At 41.9% G+C, this 16,386-nt stretch overlaps 1 protein-coding gene across 2 annotated transcripts in view; it reads right to left on the reverse strand.

Moving 5' to 3' along the window:
- PAWR (pro-apoptotic WT1 regulator) overlaps positions 1-14,115 on the reverse strand; it is a 105,311-nt gene extending 91,196 nt beyond the window's left edge. Inside the window, exons 1-2 of one of the 2 annotated variants that reach the window (XM_059936570.1) lie at positions 13,982-14,115; positions 12,805-13,474 (exon numbers count right to left, since the gene is read on the reverse strand). In XM_059936570.1, coding sequence (XP_059792553.1) covers positions 12,805-13,326 — 522 coding nt within the window. In that variant the 5' untranslated portion in view covers positions 13,327-13,474; positions 13,982-14,115. Of the gene's footprint in view, positions 1-12,804; positions 13,475-13,642; positions 13,662-13,981 lie in introns of those variants that run through there. The other variant, XM_059936571.1, reaches the window with a different exon arrangement.
- Positions 14,116-16,386: the final 2,271 nt, after the last annotated feature.

Below are 16,386 nucleotides of genomic sequence, written 5' to 3' on the forward strand. Positions count from 1 at the left end.
TATAAACCTCTCCCTGATTACACTCAGAATAGGATCTGACAATTTAATATCACCAGCGCCCCCATCTCTACTCCAACCCGCTCCCCCAAGAAGTCACCCCCAAATCTTCAGTACAGAACTATTTTTGGTATAACTTTGCTTAGGGCCTATCCTCTCATTTCTTTTTAACCCCATGTGAAAATCTGGATTTACTTATTCTATTATATGCATATTATTTTTACAGGATTTTATATTGTTTACCATTCTTGAATAGGTGCCTGTCTCTGAACAAGAAAATTCCCTTAATGACTTCAAATTAGGCAGGCAAAACTTATTCCATTCTGGAAGCTGTCAGAGTTATTGTATAAATAGGTATGGACAAAGGAAGGAAATGCTTAGCCAATAATACTAACAAAGAACAGCAGAATAAAGTCTGAATTCCCTGGCATGACATTCAGATCCATCACAATTGGTCCATATCATTCCTATTTAGCTGTTCTCCATTCACTCCCAATCATGAATTCTCTGCGTATCAGTTTCCTCTGTAAGAACATATCCTTCCCTCTTTCCAACAATGATAACCAACGTGTGAGCACTGGCACCTAAACAAATGTGGAGCCCAAGTTTGCCAGTATAGCTTTGGGCAAGTCACAACTTCTCTGAGGCTCAACTTTCTCATCTTGTAAAATGAGAAATATAAAAAAACCTACCTTGTGAGTTAATGTGAAGATCAGAAATAATGCACAGAAAGTTCCCAGCACCGTGTTGTGCACACAGTAGGCATGCAATGTAATGCTATTATCTCTTGGTTCTGTGCCTTCCCTTATCTAGAATGTTACCGTGTACCCCTCTGCACTTGGGAAGTCCTCATCAGTCAAGTCTCAGGGCTTAATACCACTTCATCAAACATAAAGCTCTCCTTGACTCCCTCATTTAACTGCTGGCTCCCTCTTCTGAGATAGTTCAGTACTCTGTTCTTTTCTACATTGCAGTTTTTATAACATCAAATTATAATTATTTGTTATCTGTTATGGACTGAATATTTGTTTCCCCAAAATTCCTATGTTGATAATTCAAAAACAGTCATGTACGACAATGTTCCTTGCAGCTCTATTTACAAAAGCCAGGACATGGAAGCAACCTAAGTGTCCATCAACAGATGAATGGATAAAGAAGATGTGGCACATATATACAATGGAATATTACTTAGCCGTAAAAAGAAACGAAATTGAGTTATTTGTAGTGAGGTGGATGGACCTAGAGTCATCATACAGAGTGAAGTAAGTCAGAAAGAGAAAAACAAATACCGTATGCTAACACATATATATGGAATCTAAAAAAAAAAAGAAAAAAAAGGTCATGAAGAACCTAGGGGCAGGACGGAAATAAAGACGCAGACCTTCTAGAGAATGGACTTGAGGACACAGGGAGGGGGAAGGGTAAGCTGGGACGAAGTGAGAGAGTGGCATGGACATATATACACTACCAAGTGTAGAATTGATAGCTAGTGGGAAGTAGCCATGTAACACAGGGAGATCAGCTCGGTGCTTTGTGACCACCTGGAGGGGTGGGATAGGGAGGGTGGGAGGGAGACGCAAGAGGGAGGGGATACGGGGATATATGTATATGTATAGCTGATTCACTTTGTTATAAAGCAGAAACTAACACACCATTGTACAGCAATTATACTCCAATAAAGATGTTAAAAAAAATAAAAGGCTAAAAAAAAAAGAAAATTCCTATGTTGAGATCATAAACCGCAATGTGATAATATTAGAAGATGGGGTCTTTGGGCTGAGTTAGGTCACGAAGGTGGAGTCCTCATGAATGGGATTAGTGCTCTGATAAAAGAGACCCCAGAGATCTCTCTCAACCCCTTCCACCATGTGAGCACAGAGTGAACCAGGAAGCAGGCTCTCACCAAACACAGATTCTGCTGCTGTCTTGATCTTGGGAGTCCAAGATCACAGCCTCGAGAATTGTGAGAAATAAATTTCTGTTGTTTATATACCACCCAGTTTATGAGATTCTGTTATAACTGCCTAAACTAAGACATTATTTTTTTCCTTAAGAGAAAACCTTAAGTTCCTTAAAGACGGGTGATAATGTAACTCACTGTATCACTGAGCACTGGGCCTGGGGCACAGAGAAGGCACGCAAATGTTTTTGAGTAAACCAACTAAAAAAGAATCCACCAAAGTGCTGTAGCACCCAAGGGAGAGGAGTGACAAGGGCAAATGCTAAAGAAGGTCAGGGAGGGTGAAAATAGAAAAGAAGCTGTCACATTTGGCAATTATGAGGCCATAAGCAAACTTGGCAAGATCAATTTTAATAAAGTAGTGGGACTGAGCAGTGAAATGGGAGTTAGCAGGTGAAAACAATGCCTTTAAGTTGAGCAATTAAGGAAAGAAAAGTTAAGTTGAAGGTGAAGCAGAATTAAGGGAACATTCCTTCATGGCAAGATGAACCAACAGAGAAAGGCTGAGTATTTAAGAAGGAATAAAATAAGCGAGATTCCAGATCGTAATCAGGGTAGAGTTAGCCCGGCGGGGGCGTGGGGGGGAAGAGGCAGGACTGCAACACTCAGCTAGAGGGAAGAAGGCTGAGGCCGAAATACAACTTAAATTTTGAGATAAAAGTAGTCTGAGAAAGCCAAGTTAACACTTTTTTATAATGGACTAGATGATCTCTAAAGACTTTTCCTGTTCAAAACACCCAGTTATGTAATTTTCTAATACCAAAGAAAAACCCTCTAAAATCCATCCACTGCTTTCCTTTTCTACCACCACTGCCCTAGCAATCAGTATTAGTATATGGTTAAATGCGTATTCTCAGCTCTAGTCGCTGCCTGCTCCCTAGATCTTTCGTTACCTCACTACTTGGATTGATCTTCCCATGCCACTGTTTTATATATTTTGGATGTATGGATGTGGGTATGAATACAGATATAGATAGATACATAGATATGTATGTATGTACGGGCATATACATATACAGTCTAGCATTTGTTTAGAAAACTGTATTCGTTCCAAAGCAACTAATTATGTTAGGGAGCAAGTTGAGCATAACACAGATTTCACATTTGCTTCTGTGCAACTGCAAGAAACACTAGGTGAGCAGAGAAAACACTACCCAGCCACACAGAAACGCACAAAATACACACACCACAAAGTTCTGCCAGGTAGCTCAGTTCACTCACTGTATGTGTTATGAGCTACATCCATCCATGTCTGGTGTTAAACTTTCAATCCAATTTCAGATAGCCCTTCTTCCACCACTTCACAAGTTGCAACCCTTTTTTAAAATTTATTTATTATTTATTTATTTATTTTTGGCTGTGTTGGGTCTTCGTTGCTGCGCGCAGACTTTCTCTAGTTGCGGCAAGCGGGGGCTACTCTTCGTTGTGGCGCACAGGCTTCTCATTGCGGTGGCTTCTCTTGTTGCAGAGCACGGGCTCTAGGCACGCGGGCTTCAGTAGTTGTGGCACATGGGCTCAGTAGTTGTGGCTCACGGGCTCTAGAGCGCAGGCTCAGTAGTTATGGCACATGGGCTTAGGTGCTCCGCGGCACGTGGGATCTTCCTGGACCAGCGATTGAACCTGTACCCTCTGCATTGGCAGGCAGATTCTTATCCACTGCACCACCAGGGAAGCCCGTTGCAACCCTTTTGACACCCACTTCTGTAAGCAAACTTCAGGCCTTTTATAAGGTAAAGTGTCATATTTATTGCAGTACATTTATATTTCTTAACCATTTAACATGTATAAAATTGTGCTAGTCTTTATTAGGTTTCTGTCTTTTCACATGTCACTGACAAAGTTTTTGAGTGTTATGCCCCTAAACTCCATTTTTCCATACATCCTGTGGTTTTTAATCATGTGACTTTTGAATACCATGTTGAGTTTCATGAACTTGTATGTTGAGTTACAGCTTACAGAGACTTATAATTACTGCAGCTCTAATCACAAATTTCCCGCCAAAATCAAAGGCAACAGAGGAGGTAAAAAGAAAAAAAAAATCTCTGGGCATCCTTCACAATTATCTGAAGGTCCCAGTATCTATAAGATGCTTTGAATGACTCGAACACATTTCTTGAATGGTTCAGGAAACACAATATATGAAAAGGAATAAATAGCTGTTTAGCAGTAGGGCCAATAAAGCAATGTTGAAATATTTTAACATCGAAAAACCCAAACATATCCATCCCTAAAGACAAAGTATACTGGCAGTTGTCAGGGGCTGGAGAGAAGGTAGAATGGAGAGTTATTGTTTAATAGGTATATAGTTTCAGTTTTACAAGATGAAAAGAGTTATGGGGATGGTAGTGGTGATTTCTGCACAACAATGTGAATGTGTTTAATACCACTGAGTGTACACTTAAAAATGGTTAAGATCTTATGTATGGGTATTTTACCATGATTAAAAAAAAAAAATTCATCCCCCCTATTTTTGAAAAATAACACCATAAAAATATTCATAATGAATGACTAAATATACACACAAATCTGTATAGTGTGGTTCCATTTTTTATGTAGATAGAAAAAGGACTAGAAACAAATATTAATATGTATAAGAGGTGATAGGTTTCTCTATCTTTTTTTGTATTTACATGAGGGAACTACAATGAATACATTACTGTTTTAACACATTATTTTTATCAGCAGAAAAAAAATAATTTAAGATACAAATTTGATTTGGATCAACTTTTGCTTGCATTACAGAATATCAAGAGGTCTTGTCAAGAATTTGAGACCTAAAGTAACTTCTTTGACTATTTCAGCTAAAATACTTCCTATTCATATTCCTCAGGTACCATCTTCTGAATATTCATTTCGTTCTTCATAACTCAGATTTCCATTCTTTTTAAATACTACTAAAAATATTCTGCAAGGAATTCCAAAAGTAATAGAAAATCATTTCATACTTTATATAATCTGAAAAATTCTCAAATAAGATTAAGTAGTTCACTTACATGCCCATAGATAAGCTGAATATTAAAAGGTATCTTTTAAAGTTAATTTTATTACAAAACATGTTTTCATCACATGTTTTTCAAACTGTATTTTATTTTTATTTATTATTCAATTAGTCTCTTAACAGTTTATAAAAAGAGCCTGCAAACAAAATTTTAGCTGTCACAGAATTGTAATCTACAACATAAATTCTCTCCTATCTGTTCATTTCAACAAAACTCTTATAAAATACTCACTTTCAGAACACAACAGCCCTTTTTCTTTAAATTCAACTTATAAAGCAAATGAAACTATTATTGAAAATGACATTGTAACCCATAAAAATTTGGTGAAGGAAATTTCTAAAGACTATCACAGAATAAATGTGTATTAGCCAATTCACGCACTAAATTTTGAACTCACTGGAGCTGTTTTTGCCCTTTAAGTATATAATTTTGCTGCTTTTAGAAATTAAATATTGTTATAATTTTATTCAGACATGGTGCCTGGCATATTTTTAAGTAACCCAAGGAGAATGTAATAAATAGCTGAGGCTCAATTCTAACACCAGTATGTACACAGCTATAAACAAAACTGCATAAGACTTGGGCTTCCCTGGTGGCACAGCGGTTGGGAGTCCGCCTGCCAATGCGGGGGACACGGGTTTGAGCCCTGGTCTGGGAAGATCCCACATGCCGCGGAGCAGCTGGGCCCGTGCACCACGGCTGCTGGGCCTGCGCTCTGGAGCCTGCAAGCCACAACTACCGAGCATGTGTGCCACAACTACTGGAGCCCGTGCTCCACAACAGGGGAGGCCACCGCAGTGAGAGGCCCGCGCACCGCAGCAGAGAGTGGCCCCCACTCGCCGCAACTGGAGAGAGCCCGCGCACAGCAACGGAGACCCAACTCAGCCAAAAATAAATAAATAATTTTTTTAAAAAAATGGATAGGACTTACACCAAAGGTTGCCTCAGCAATAAGCAAATATGTTAAGAATCAACTGACTACCTAAGGACACCGAAAGGTCTAATATGTGAGAGTAGTAAACAAAAGGAAAAAAGTCTTCACTTGAGACTATTTTGACAAGATGGACAAAACCTGTTTTAAGAGTTTGAACTAATTATTAAACATATTTACAAACATACACTTTCCCTTAAAGAATATAAAAAAGAAAACTGAGTAAAAGTACAGTTCAAATTACACATGAAGTATTAGAGGTTTTTTCTGTAGGCTAGGCTTCTGCAAGAAGCAAGGCAGACAACATTTTGTACTAAATATATGACATTACATAAATATTTAAGATACTCTGAATTTCCAAGTACCTCAAGTTGTCTCTGTTAAAATATCTATAAAGTTCTTAATTAAAAGGGAAAAATAAGAATGTTTAACATCCCAGTAAGAAATTTCCACTAGACATCAACAATCAGCTTTCAATGTAACCTATACAATAACTATAACTTATCATTTGGTCATTCTTAGAACATTTTCAGAAATGTTATCTCACAGGATTATTATATGAATTAAATAAAATAATCAGTATCAATTTCATTTCACAGATCAGTAAACCAGTACAGAGCATTTAAGTCAGTTCTTCTCAAACTTTAGTATGTACAAGAATCACTCAAGAACATGTTAAAATGATGTCTTAAGTAACTCCTTCCCACCCGCAGACTGAGGTGGATCCCAGAAATCTGCATTTTAAATAAATAACACAGGTGATATTGGTACAGGTGGTTCCCCCCACCCCAACCCAGCCACATCTTTTAGGACCCTGATTTAAGTAATGTATGACTAAAGCCATTAATGGCATAAAACTCCATTTTTACTCTGAATCAAAGTTCCCAAACGTTTAGATGGTAGAGCTTTACAGATCTCCATGAAAGATATGTAAAATTTTAAACAAGTTGAAAATATTACATTCAATTAAATTAAGTACTTCTTATACTAAATTCCAGTAAAAACAAGTGGTAGTAGATGTCTAAGTTTTAAGAAACTTAAAACTGAAGAGATTCTACCATTTCATTTCTCTGTGAAATGCAGGAAAAGCTGATATTAAATTATATTAACTTAATAGCTTCTCGTGGTTTGAATACTGTTGCACTTTACTGAGTAGGGAGCTAAAACTTAGGTACCACACATTCTAGGAACATAATAAAAAAATTAAGATGAAAATGTAAAAGCACTTAGAGCACAACTTTGTGAATACACTGAAAACCACTGAACTGTACATTTTGAAAGAGTGAGTTTTATGGTATGTAAATTATATCTCACTTTTTAAAAAGAAAAAAACTCTTAGAAAATTTCAAACTAGTATTTTCCAGTAATTTTACATTTCTAAGACATTATATCAGCATTACTATTAAACAGCATAATTATTTTCTGGCCTATATCACAGATGCTGAAAACCAGTGCAGAAATAATAAAAAGCATAAATAAGGCTGCTAGCTTGACAAAGATTTTAAACAAGAATTGTAATGCCACTGTTTATATATTTATTTGCTCTCAAATTTTTCCAATAAAGTCCCACTTCATCTGCCTTTTATAACAGGGTTATTTTCAAATTCTATAGTAATTTATTAGCATCTTATAAAATAATCTTTGTATTTCTTAAACTAGATATATAGTATGTAATACACTGAAATATAATAAGATGGTTATTAAAGCACCAGGCTTTGAAGACAGACTACTTTGCTTCTTACCACATATATGGCCTCTGGCAAGTAACTTATCGTTTCTGCTCCATTTTCCCATAGGGTTGTAGAGAGAATGAAATGCGCCAATGTACGTAAGGTGCTTAAGTCAGTGCCTGGCACCTTCATAAACACACCATAAATATCATCTACTTTAATTACATAATAATTATTTTTATGTAAAAAGGCCTCTCAGCTTAGAAAACTCATTACAAATCCTGATAATATTAAAATTTCAATTTTCTTTATCAATTTAGGAAAGCTGTGACTAAAATATTATTAAGGAACCTAGGTGTTTATGCTGTTTCTACCCTATTCACAAGTCCAATTTTCTCCAACTCTGAGTCACTATTAGTTCTTCTCCTGACTCATCACATAGAAAGGTAGACAGTCTGGAATATAATGGGCATACCAAAAGGCATTTCTTAATCTATCTGGATTTATAAGATTTACTAAGTGGAACCTGTCCATATAATGGTCAATAAATATGCTAAATAATTATGACTTAAATTGTGTTCACTTAGAAGTGTTTGTATATATCAAATGTTCCTTCAAAGTATGTAGTAGGTGTTATAACCCCATCTTGACTGAAAAACAACATATCACTTAAGTAAAATCAAAGATCCACATTTTCTGACTGCTAGCCAAAAGCAGATTAATAATTTGCTGATGATCTGGTGTTCAAAATTTTGCCAAGCAAACTACAGACTAGAAGGTCAGAAGCAATCTCTGAGCCTACAAATTTGACCTTAATTTCTATTCAATTCCATACTTTCATTGTTTTCCCCATTCAGATGTTCAAATCATTTAAGATAACCTCTAATAAAAAGTTATTGAAAAAAATCTAGGGACATAAGCTAAATAATGCAAGATAGATTAATTAAAAACTCCACTTTCCCTAGACACACATGTACACAAAAAACCAAATACTTTTAAAATACTACTCTACCACTTACTCACTTTCCATGTGATCTTAAGTCATTTAAACTCTCTAAGCCTCCACTTTCTCCTCTGGAAATGGGGATAAAAAGAGTAACTGTAACTACCATATGGGATTGCTGTGAGCATTAATCAAGACAACACATAAAACACTTGAGCCAACCACTATGAAAACGGTTAAGTTTCAATAAATGTTAACTTTTATATATAAATCCAAACTTTAGCGTCATTTGACCTTTATTGAAAGATTGTATTTTCTATGAAAACCATCTCTGTTAACCCATTCATGCACACCTACCCAATGACAATAACTTCACAAGCACTCTAAAAACGTGGATATAACAGTCGAGGAAGTTAGAGCCCCCTCCTCTTGAGTTAGGTACCCTGCTCAGGAAATAGCCTGTACTTAACACTGTATTACTTAACACAGTTCCCTATATTACTTGAGAGCCCCTTGTGGGCAAGGCCTGTGTCCTATTGTTCATTTCTGTATCCTGAGACTGCAACCCAATAGTTCTAAACCCTGACTCACAAGGGGAGCTTATCAAAATATTAATGCCTGGGATCCATCCCAGACCCATTAAATCTAAGGAGGTCAGGGAGGTAGAAGACAAGTAATCAGCAAGGGGGGGAGCATTTTTTTAATATCCTCACGTGATATTAACGTACTGCCACAGTTAAGAACCACTGCACTCTGACATTTAAAATACTATACAAACAGGTATGTATACGTGTGTGAATATATAAATATATAGGTAAAGAAATATAAGTCTCAGCTCAAGACCCTCAACCTCAGCTACTCCTAGCCCCATCATCTCTTTCCTTTAAACAGACAACACTGTTAATAAACAATTAGTTACATGCTGCGTTAAGATGGCTTTTAAACTGTTAACTCAGTACAGTACTTAAGTTTCTTCATGTAATTATGCCTTAGCCTTCTTCCTAGATTACAGTCTTGCTCCTTGAAAATATACACTGTCTTATTCTTCTTGTTTTCTCCACAGTGCTTATGATAGTGCCTTGAACACCAACGTGTAATAAACATGTGGCTGATCTAATAAATGCATACAAAAATTATCAGCAGGAAGTATGTCACATCCAAATTAACCAATTTGGGCTATGACTCAAAAAACAGAAAAAGTAAAAGTTCAGAAAAAAGTTTAAAAAAACCTCTAACTTAGTAAATAAGAACAACTAAAGTTTATCTCATTAATGAGCATCTATATATCTGCATTTATTACAGCCATCACATGCAGTATCCCATCACCATCCACCACTTTAAGATTCTGAACTCTTTCCTTACTAAAACTATCTTCCAGTTGCTTGTGGTATCTTTAGCTGCTGTCATGTTATTTTGTAACAACTTTACAATACTCTGTAATTAGTAAAACAAGTTAATGAAAGTCACAACAAATGTGTCACACATGTTTAATAAATATGTCTTGAAGAAACAATGTTTATCAACCACTAAAATAGACTCTTTGCATACAAGTTACATGCTAATCTCTAATATAAATTTAGATGGGAATACTGTCTGAAAATAAGAGAGTCTTATTCAACACTATATATAATAGAAGTCTAATTTTGAGTATTGACAGACTGATGATTTTCTGCTTTTATAGCATTTTCATACCTTAAAATTCTATAAAATAGTATATGACTTTTTAAAATAGGAGTCCTAAGCTGTATTACACAAGAAACTCCACAACTGGCATTCGCAATGTTGAAACTACTAAGAGAAATGAATGGCACACAATTCTAAAAAAAAACAATTTAAAGATATGAGAATGATTCACCTTAAGAGTTTTGTGTCATATGTGTTACCACTATTAACAATCTGAAAGACTTAAGTTGTTTTTAAAAAACTGAAAATATGGGGACTTGCCTGATGGCGCAGTGGTTAAGAATCCACCTGCCAGTGCAAGCGACACGAGTTTGAGCCCTGGTCCGGGAAGATCCGAAGTGCCGCGGAGCAACTAAGCCCGTGCGCCACAACTACGGAGCTTGCGATCTACAGCCCACGAGCCACAACTACTGAGCCCGAGTGCCACAACTACTGAAGCCCACGCACCTAAAGCCCGTGCTCTGCAACGAGAAGCCACCCAATGAGAAGCCCGCGAACCGCAACGAAGAGTAGCCCCCGCTCACCGCAACTAGAGAAAGCCCGCGCGCAGCAACAAAGACCCAAGGCAGCCAAAAAAATAAATAAATAAATTTAAAGGAAAAAAAAAAAAAACTGAAAATATGGGGAGGAGGCACTCAAGAAATATTCCTGCTAATTAGATACTGTGGTAAAACATTACCATATTTTGTTGGGTCCTACAGTATTAAACAGATAGAGCCGGAGTTACCACAAAAAGAAAGCAGTACTCAATTCCCTATTCAATAAAAAAGGTTCAAATTCCACAGACAAAAAAATGGTACCCTGGGTTGTTTGTTTTTAAGGAAGATTAAATTTAGGAGTTGCCAACACCCAAACGAAAAACATTCCAGAGTATCAGACTCAATTGTAGTGGGGAGTCATCTACATTCTCAGCACTATGTTCCCTTACCCAAAACAGGAATATTAACAAAGGATGCTTCTTAGGACCTCACGAGATACACCATACTTACTTCCCCCAGTAAACATTACCCTTGCTAAAAAACCAAAAACAAAAAGGTACTTGAGAAATAACAATTTTAGCACAAGCAGCCAGACAAAAAATGAAGTTTAACATCTGCCAAGATATTTCCCAAAATAAGACCCCTGTCAAATGAACAATGAGGAAAAGATTGCAAATGACAAATTCTTTTATTTGGACCATCAGCTACTTTTAAAAAGAAAGTTGAGGAATGTAGCTTTTCCAAAGCCTTGTCTTCAGTTTCCCCCTAATCTTCATATTTTTAACTTAAAAAAAAAAAACCCTAGAAATTTGATTACCACTCTTATGAATTCCTTTTAAAGCAATTTAATGAGTAACAGATCTTTTGTGCAAGTAGCAAACCACAGAGGACAGTTTTGCTGGCTGATAAAAATCTCTCTGAAACACTCATAAACATATACCCTTCAAAGACAAACTCTGATTTTTCCAGGTATGGAAATTATATTAACACTTAAAAAAATTGGGGTATGTTTGATATACACCCTAACTTACTACAAATGTTTTTACTTGAACCACAATTAAAGTTGGTGAATTCTTACTATTTATTTACTGTGTGTCAAAGTTGAATAAATTAGAAGGCCAGGAGGAAAAAAAAGGTAAAACCTAGAACCAATGAGAAAAAGATGCAACTACTTCGGGTGAAACAAGATTATTGAATCACTTCCCAAAACCGGTGAGTTACTATTAAAGTAACCAAATACTTGTTAGAGGATTGTTTTGTTTTGTTGAGGGTAGAGAAAGGTGCGGTTATACCCCAAGTAAAAATGTTTTACCAGGCACTCTGTAATGGCAAGATACTGCTGCCTGCATAATGGTTTTTGAGACTGCTCAAAAATACCAAAAAAAAAAACCCAACAACCCAAAAAACAAAAAATCCCCAACCCTACCACAAATGTTTTCCAGAATACACAGAGCCAAATACTTAAATACAGGGAAAGAGCATATTAGCAAAAAGAACTGAGGGTTGCTACAGCGTTTCTAATGTCCACAATACCACTCAGAAAAAAACTCTGTGTGTGTGTGTGTGTGTGTGAGCGTGTGTGTGCGTGTGTTGGGGAGCACTATTTCCAAAAGCTGGTTTATATATGAAATAGAGCATATGCTCAGCTGGATATACTTATCTTGGGTTCACTGAAAGATAAAGCTGTCTGGGATAGTGCTAAAGCCACGTTTTCTTTACAGGTGCTATTAAACACTGTTAAGAGAGAAGAAGAGATAAACTATCTGATAATTTGAGACGGGCACGTGGAAAACTAAAGTACGTGATCATCACCATTAATCAATTTTTCTAATTGATCAAGCATAAACAAACAAGGCTAGGTGGGCAAGTTCTGGAGCCCCGAGTTGTCTTTCCAACACTGAAAAGAAGGATCATGGGTCTGAGATCTTAGCCAGAAAGCCTGAAAAGCACGCGTCCGACTTTGGATTTGGGGAACTTCCCAGCAAGCATTTGTTGAGAGTAAAACTCCATCACCCCCTGCCTGCCTAACTCAGTGAAAGGCTAAGAAGTGCAGGCTCGAGGGAGAAAGCTCTGGGCCCTGGAGAGAAGACACCAGGAAGCGGCAGCCCTCAAGGGTCCGGCCGCGGCCCCCGCCCGGCTCACCTCTGCGGCAGGGATGTTGACCACGCCGGTGGAGCGCCGCTTCTCCCGCAGCTTCCTCTTCTCGATCTGCCCCTTGCCTTTCCTGGCGCTGGGGCCCGAGCTCTTGCCCTTCTCCGGGGCGCCGTCCCGCTCCTCCTCGCCGTCCCGTGCGGGCGCTGCCCCCGAAGCGGCCGCGGCGGCGGCGGCAGGGGACTCATCCTCCGGCCGCCGCTGGCCGGGGGCGGCGCGGCTCAGCTGCGCGGGGCCCACGGCGCAGTTCACGCCCCCGGGGTTGGGGGCGGCAGGTGCGGCGGCGCCGCCCGGGAGGTTGTTGTTGAGCTCGTTGGCCGCAGCGGCGGCCGAGGTGCCCAGGGGCCCCGGCGGGAGCTTCCCGGCCGCGTCGCCCGTGCCCCCACCGGGGGCGGCCGGGCCCGGGGGATTCTGCTTGGCGCGCATCTTCTCGCGCTTCGCCTTCCACTCCTCCAGGAAGTCTGTGGTGCTGCCGCCGCTGCCGCCGCCGGTCCGGTAGCCACCGGTCGCCATATTCCCAGCGGGGCCGGCTGGGCTCTCACCTCAGGCCGCCCGCCCCGACTCCGGCCGCCGCCCCCTCTTCCTTCCCGCCACCCGGAGAAGGCGAGGGAACGACCCCCGGGCGCGGGGGCGGCCGCGGCTCCCCCAGGGACCGGCTGGTCTGCGGGGAAACACAAAAGGGGGCGGAGAAGGGAAGCGTAAGATCCTCGCCCGGCCCGAGGGTCGTCCCCGCGGCCGCGCCCCTCGGAGCCCCACCGAGAGCGCGCCCACTCAGCCCCGCAGGCGAGGAGCCGCAGAGTCCCCACCCTGCAAAGTTTCTCCGACGCACCTACACGGCTGGCCCGGACGATCACCGCCCCTCGAGGGGTGGAGAGAGGCACGGTCCCCACCCCCCGGCCCGCCCGCCCGCCCGCCCCTTCCCCGCCGGGGTCCGAGCCTGCGGCGGTCGGGGGACCCGGGCCAGACCCCCCACCTGTTGACCCGTCGCATCTCCAGCCCTCGCTCCGGTCCGGGGTCCCCGCGACCGACACACTCATTCCCGGGACGAGGCGCGGAGTCCCCTAACCGACTCGCGGAGGAGGCGGAACGCGTCCCGACCCAGCAGTCCAGCCGAGTCCAGGGGGACGGGTGCGCGTGCGGAGCGCGGACCGCCCGGGCGGCCCCTTACCTGGGAGGAGTTGGGGGGACGAGGAGCGGGACTGGGAGCTGGCGCCCAGGTGAGCCGAAGCGGCCGCGCGGAAGGAGATGCGGCCAACTCTCCGTCCGGAGCCCGCGGCGCTCCCGGGCTGGGAGGGAGGGAGGGAGGGAGGGAATGAGCGAGGGGAGGGAAGGGAACGAGGGGAGCCGAGCGGCGCCGAAGCGCCGGCGGAAAGGACCGAGACCGCTAGCGAGGGGCGCGGCGCGCGGTGGGGGCGGCGGGGCCCGCCGACGCCCCGCCTCCGGCGCTCAGGTGCGCGGCGCCGCGTCCAGCCCGCCGCTGCCGCCAGCCCTGCGCCAGCAGATGCGACCGCACATTCCTGGGCGCGCAACCTCGCGGCGGCCGACCTCCCGGCGCCTCCGACGCTGGAGCGTGAACCGCCCTCCACGCCCTTCTCCCGGCTCCTCTTCTCCGCCTCTCCAGTCTCCCACCACTCTTCCTTTTAAGTACAAGACGTATTCTTCCAGGGAAAGTCTCAAATACTGCTGGCTGAGGGGGAAAGTGCATGATTCAGGGCCTGACTAGCTAGGATGGGAAAATACTCTCGCGTCCCTTTTCCTAGTCGCTGCCCCCTTTTCAGATGTCCTGGGGTGGCAAGCAGGAGAGTGGAAAGGGCTGAAACCCAGGCCCCTCCTTCTAAGTCTGTGGTCTCAGGTGAACGTGTCGCCTGAAAGGAGAGGCTTCAACTGTTAGTGTTTTATCAAGGCTTTACTATTATCTTAGGCTTGCAGGAAAAAAAATTTTAAACTCATTTTAAAATGTATTGTGGGGCTTCCCTGGTGGCGCAGTGGTTGAGAGTCTGCCTGCCAATGCAGGGGACACGGGTTCGGGCCCTGGTCTGGGAGGATCCCACGTGCCGCGGAGCGACTGGCCCCGTGAGCCACAATTGCTGAGCCTGCGCGTCTGGAGCCTGTGCTCCGCAGCGGGAGAGGCCGCGATAGTGAGAGGCTCGCGCACCGCGATGAAGAGTGGCCCCCACTTGCCGCAACTAGAGAAGGCCATCGCACGGAAACGGAGACCCAACGCAGCCATAAATAAATAAATAAATAAATAAAATTTAAAAAAAAAAATGTATTGTGTTGGCGATCTCAGTCCTACTTGGAGTTTCCTCTTAACCCTGTCTCTACACCTCCTCTTCACAGATAGTGAATTTAGCAGCAAAACTCCCTACCAAAGTCCTAAAGCTGCATTGAGGCTGATTTGACATGAGCTGGGGCGGTGATTGTCTCTCTTCTTCTACCCTTGACATGCCATAGGGTAAATCTTATCTTCAGAGGCAAGTCATCTCCGATTTCTGGATCAGGGCTGGGTGACTGCCACTGTCAAGCACTTGAGCAGATAGACGTCACTGTATCCGAGTAACGCCAGGGCACATCACTGTCATAGGGTACAAATGCCTGGTCACCATTTTGCAAAAAGTAGGCGAGCCCTGAGTCACATTCTTACCTAACATAACTCTTTCTTCCTACTTAGTACCTGTTTTGCCCAGGTGGCACACGGTGGGTGAGCCGTCAGCCTGTGCCTGCTCAGGAAGGAGAACAGGAGAATGTGATTCACACGCTATTTATTTATCAGAGGGGAAAGTCACACAGTTCTCGTCTTTTGTCTGACTGCTGGAGTGAACATGTGGATAACCCGGATTGAGTTCTGGAAAAACTCTTTAAAAAATTAAAGGCCTACGTTGGGAATCGGTTTAACAGGCCGAGCCTGGTTGGTACCAACCTGGGTGTGCCATCTGAAACTCCTCAATTAATGATTCATTACTTTGTTTTCTGAGTTTTAAGGCGGGGGTGGTGGTGGGAGGGTTGAGCATTAAACAGATACACATTAATATTCTTTATAACTTACCAGAGGATTTTCTCTTGGAGGGACTGCAGGATATAGTGGAAAGAGGATATAATGTGCCTGACTACAAACATCTAAATAGCTGAGAGATCTTGGGCATGTTGTTTAAATTCTCTGAAACTCAGCTTTCTTTACTATGAAACCAGTAATAACAGCATATGTTTTTATGTTGTTATAAGAAATGACACTGTGTGCTTGGTCAAGGAAAGCACTCAGTAAATATAGTCTCTTTTATTAATAGGATATTGAACAGAGTCCTGGGTTTCTAAGGGGGGCGCAGACGAAAAAAGATAAGGTACTAAATACACAATATTAACTTGAAAACAATAGACTTTGAATGAACTAGGATAACACTCTGCCACATAATTTATCAGTGCATCTCTTTGACCAGTTCTCTTGGTATTAACAAGCGCTGAGTCAGGAATGTTGGCTCCTATGGACTTGTGTGACTTTCGGCAAGTTGCTTACCTTTTGTGCCTCTGTTTACTTACATATAAAATGGGGATAATAATACTTCCTACATTGTGAGA

Source organism: Balaenoptera ricei, chromosome 10 (assembly GCF_028023285.1).
Source record: "Balaenoptera ricei isolate mBalRic1 chromosome 10, mBalRic1.hap2, whole genome shotgun sequence".
Classification (NCBI taxonomy): domain Eukaryota; kingdom Metazoa; phylum Chordata; class Mammalia; order Artiodactyla; family Balaenopteridae; genus Balaenoptera; species Balaenoptera ricei.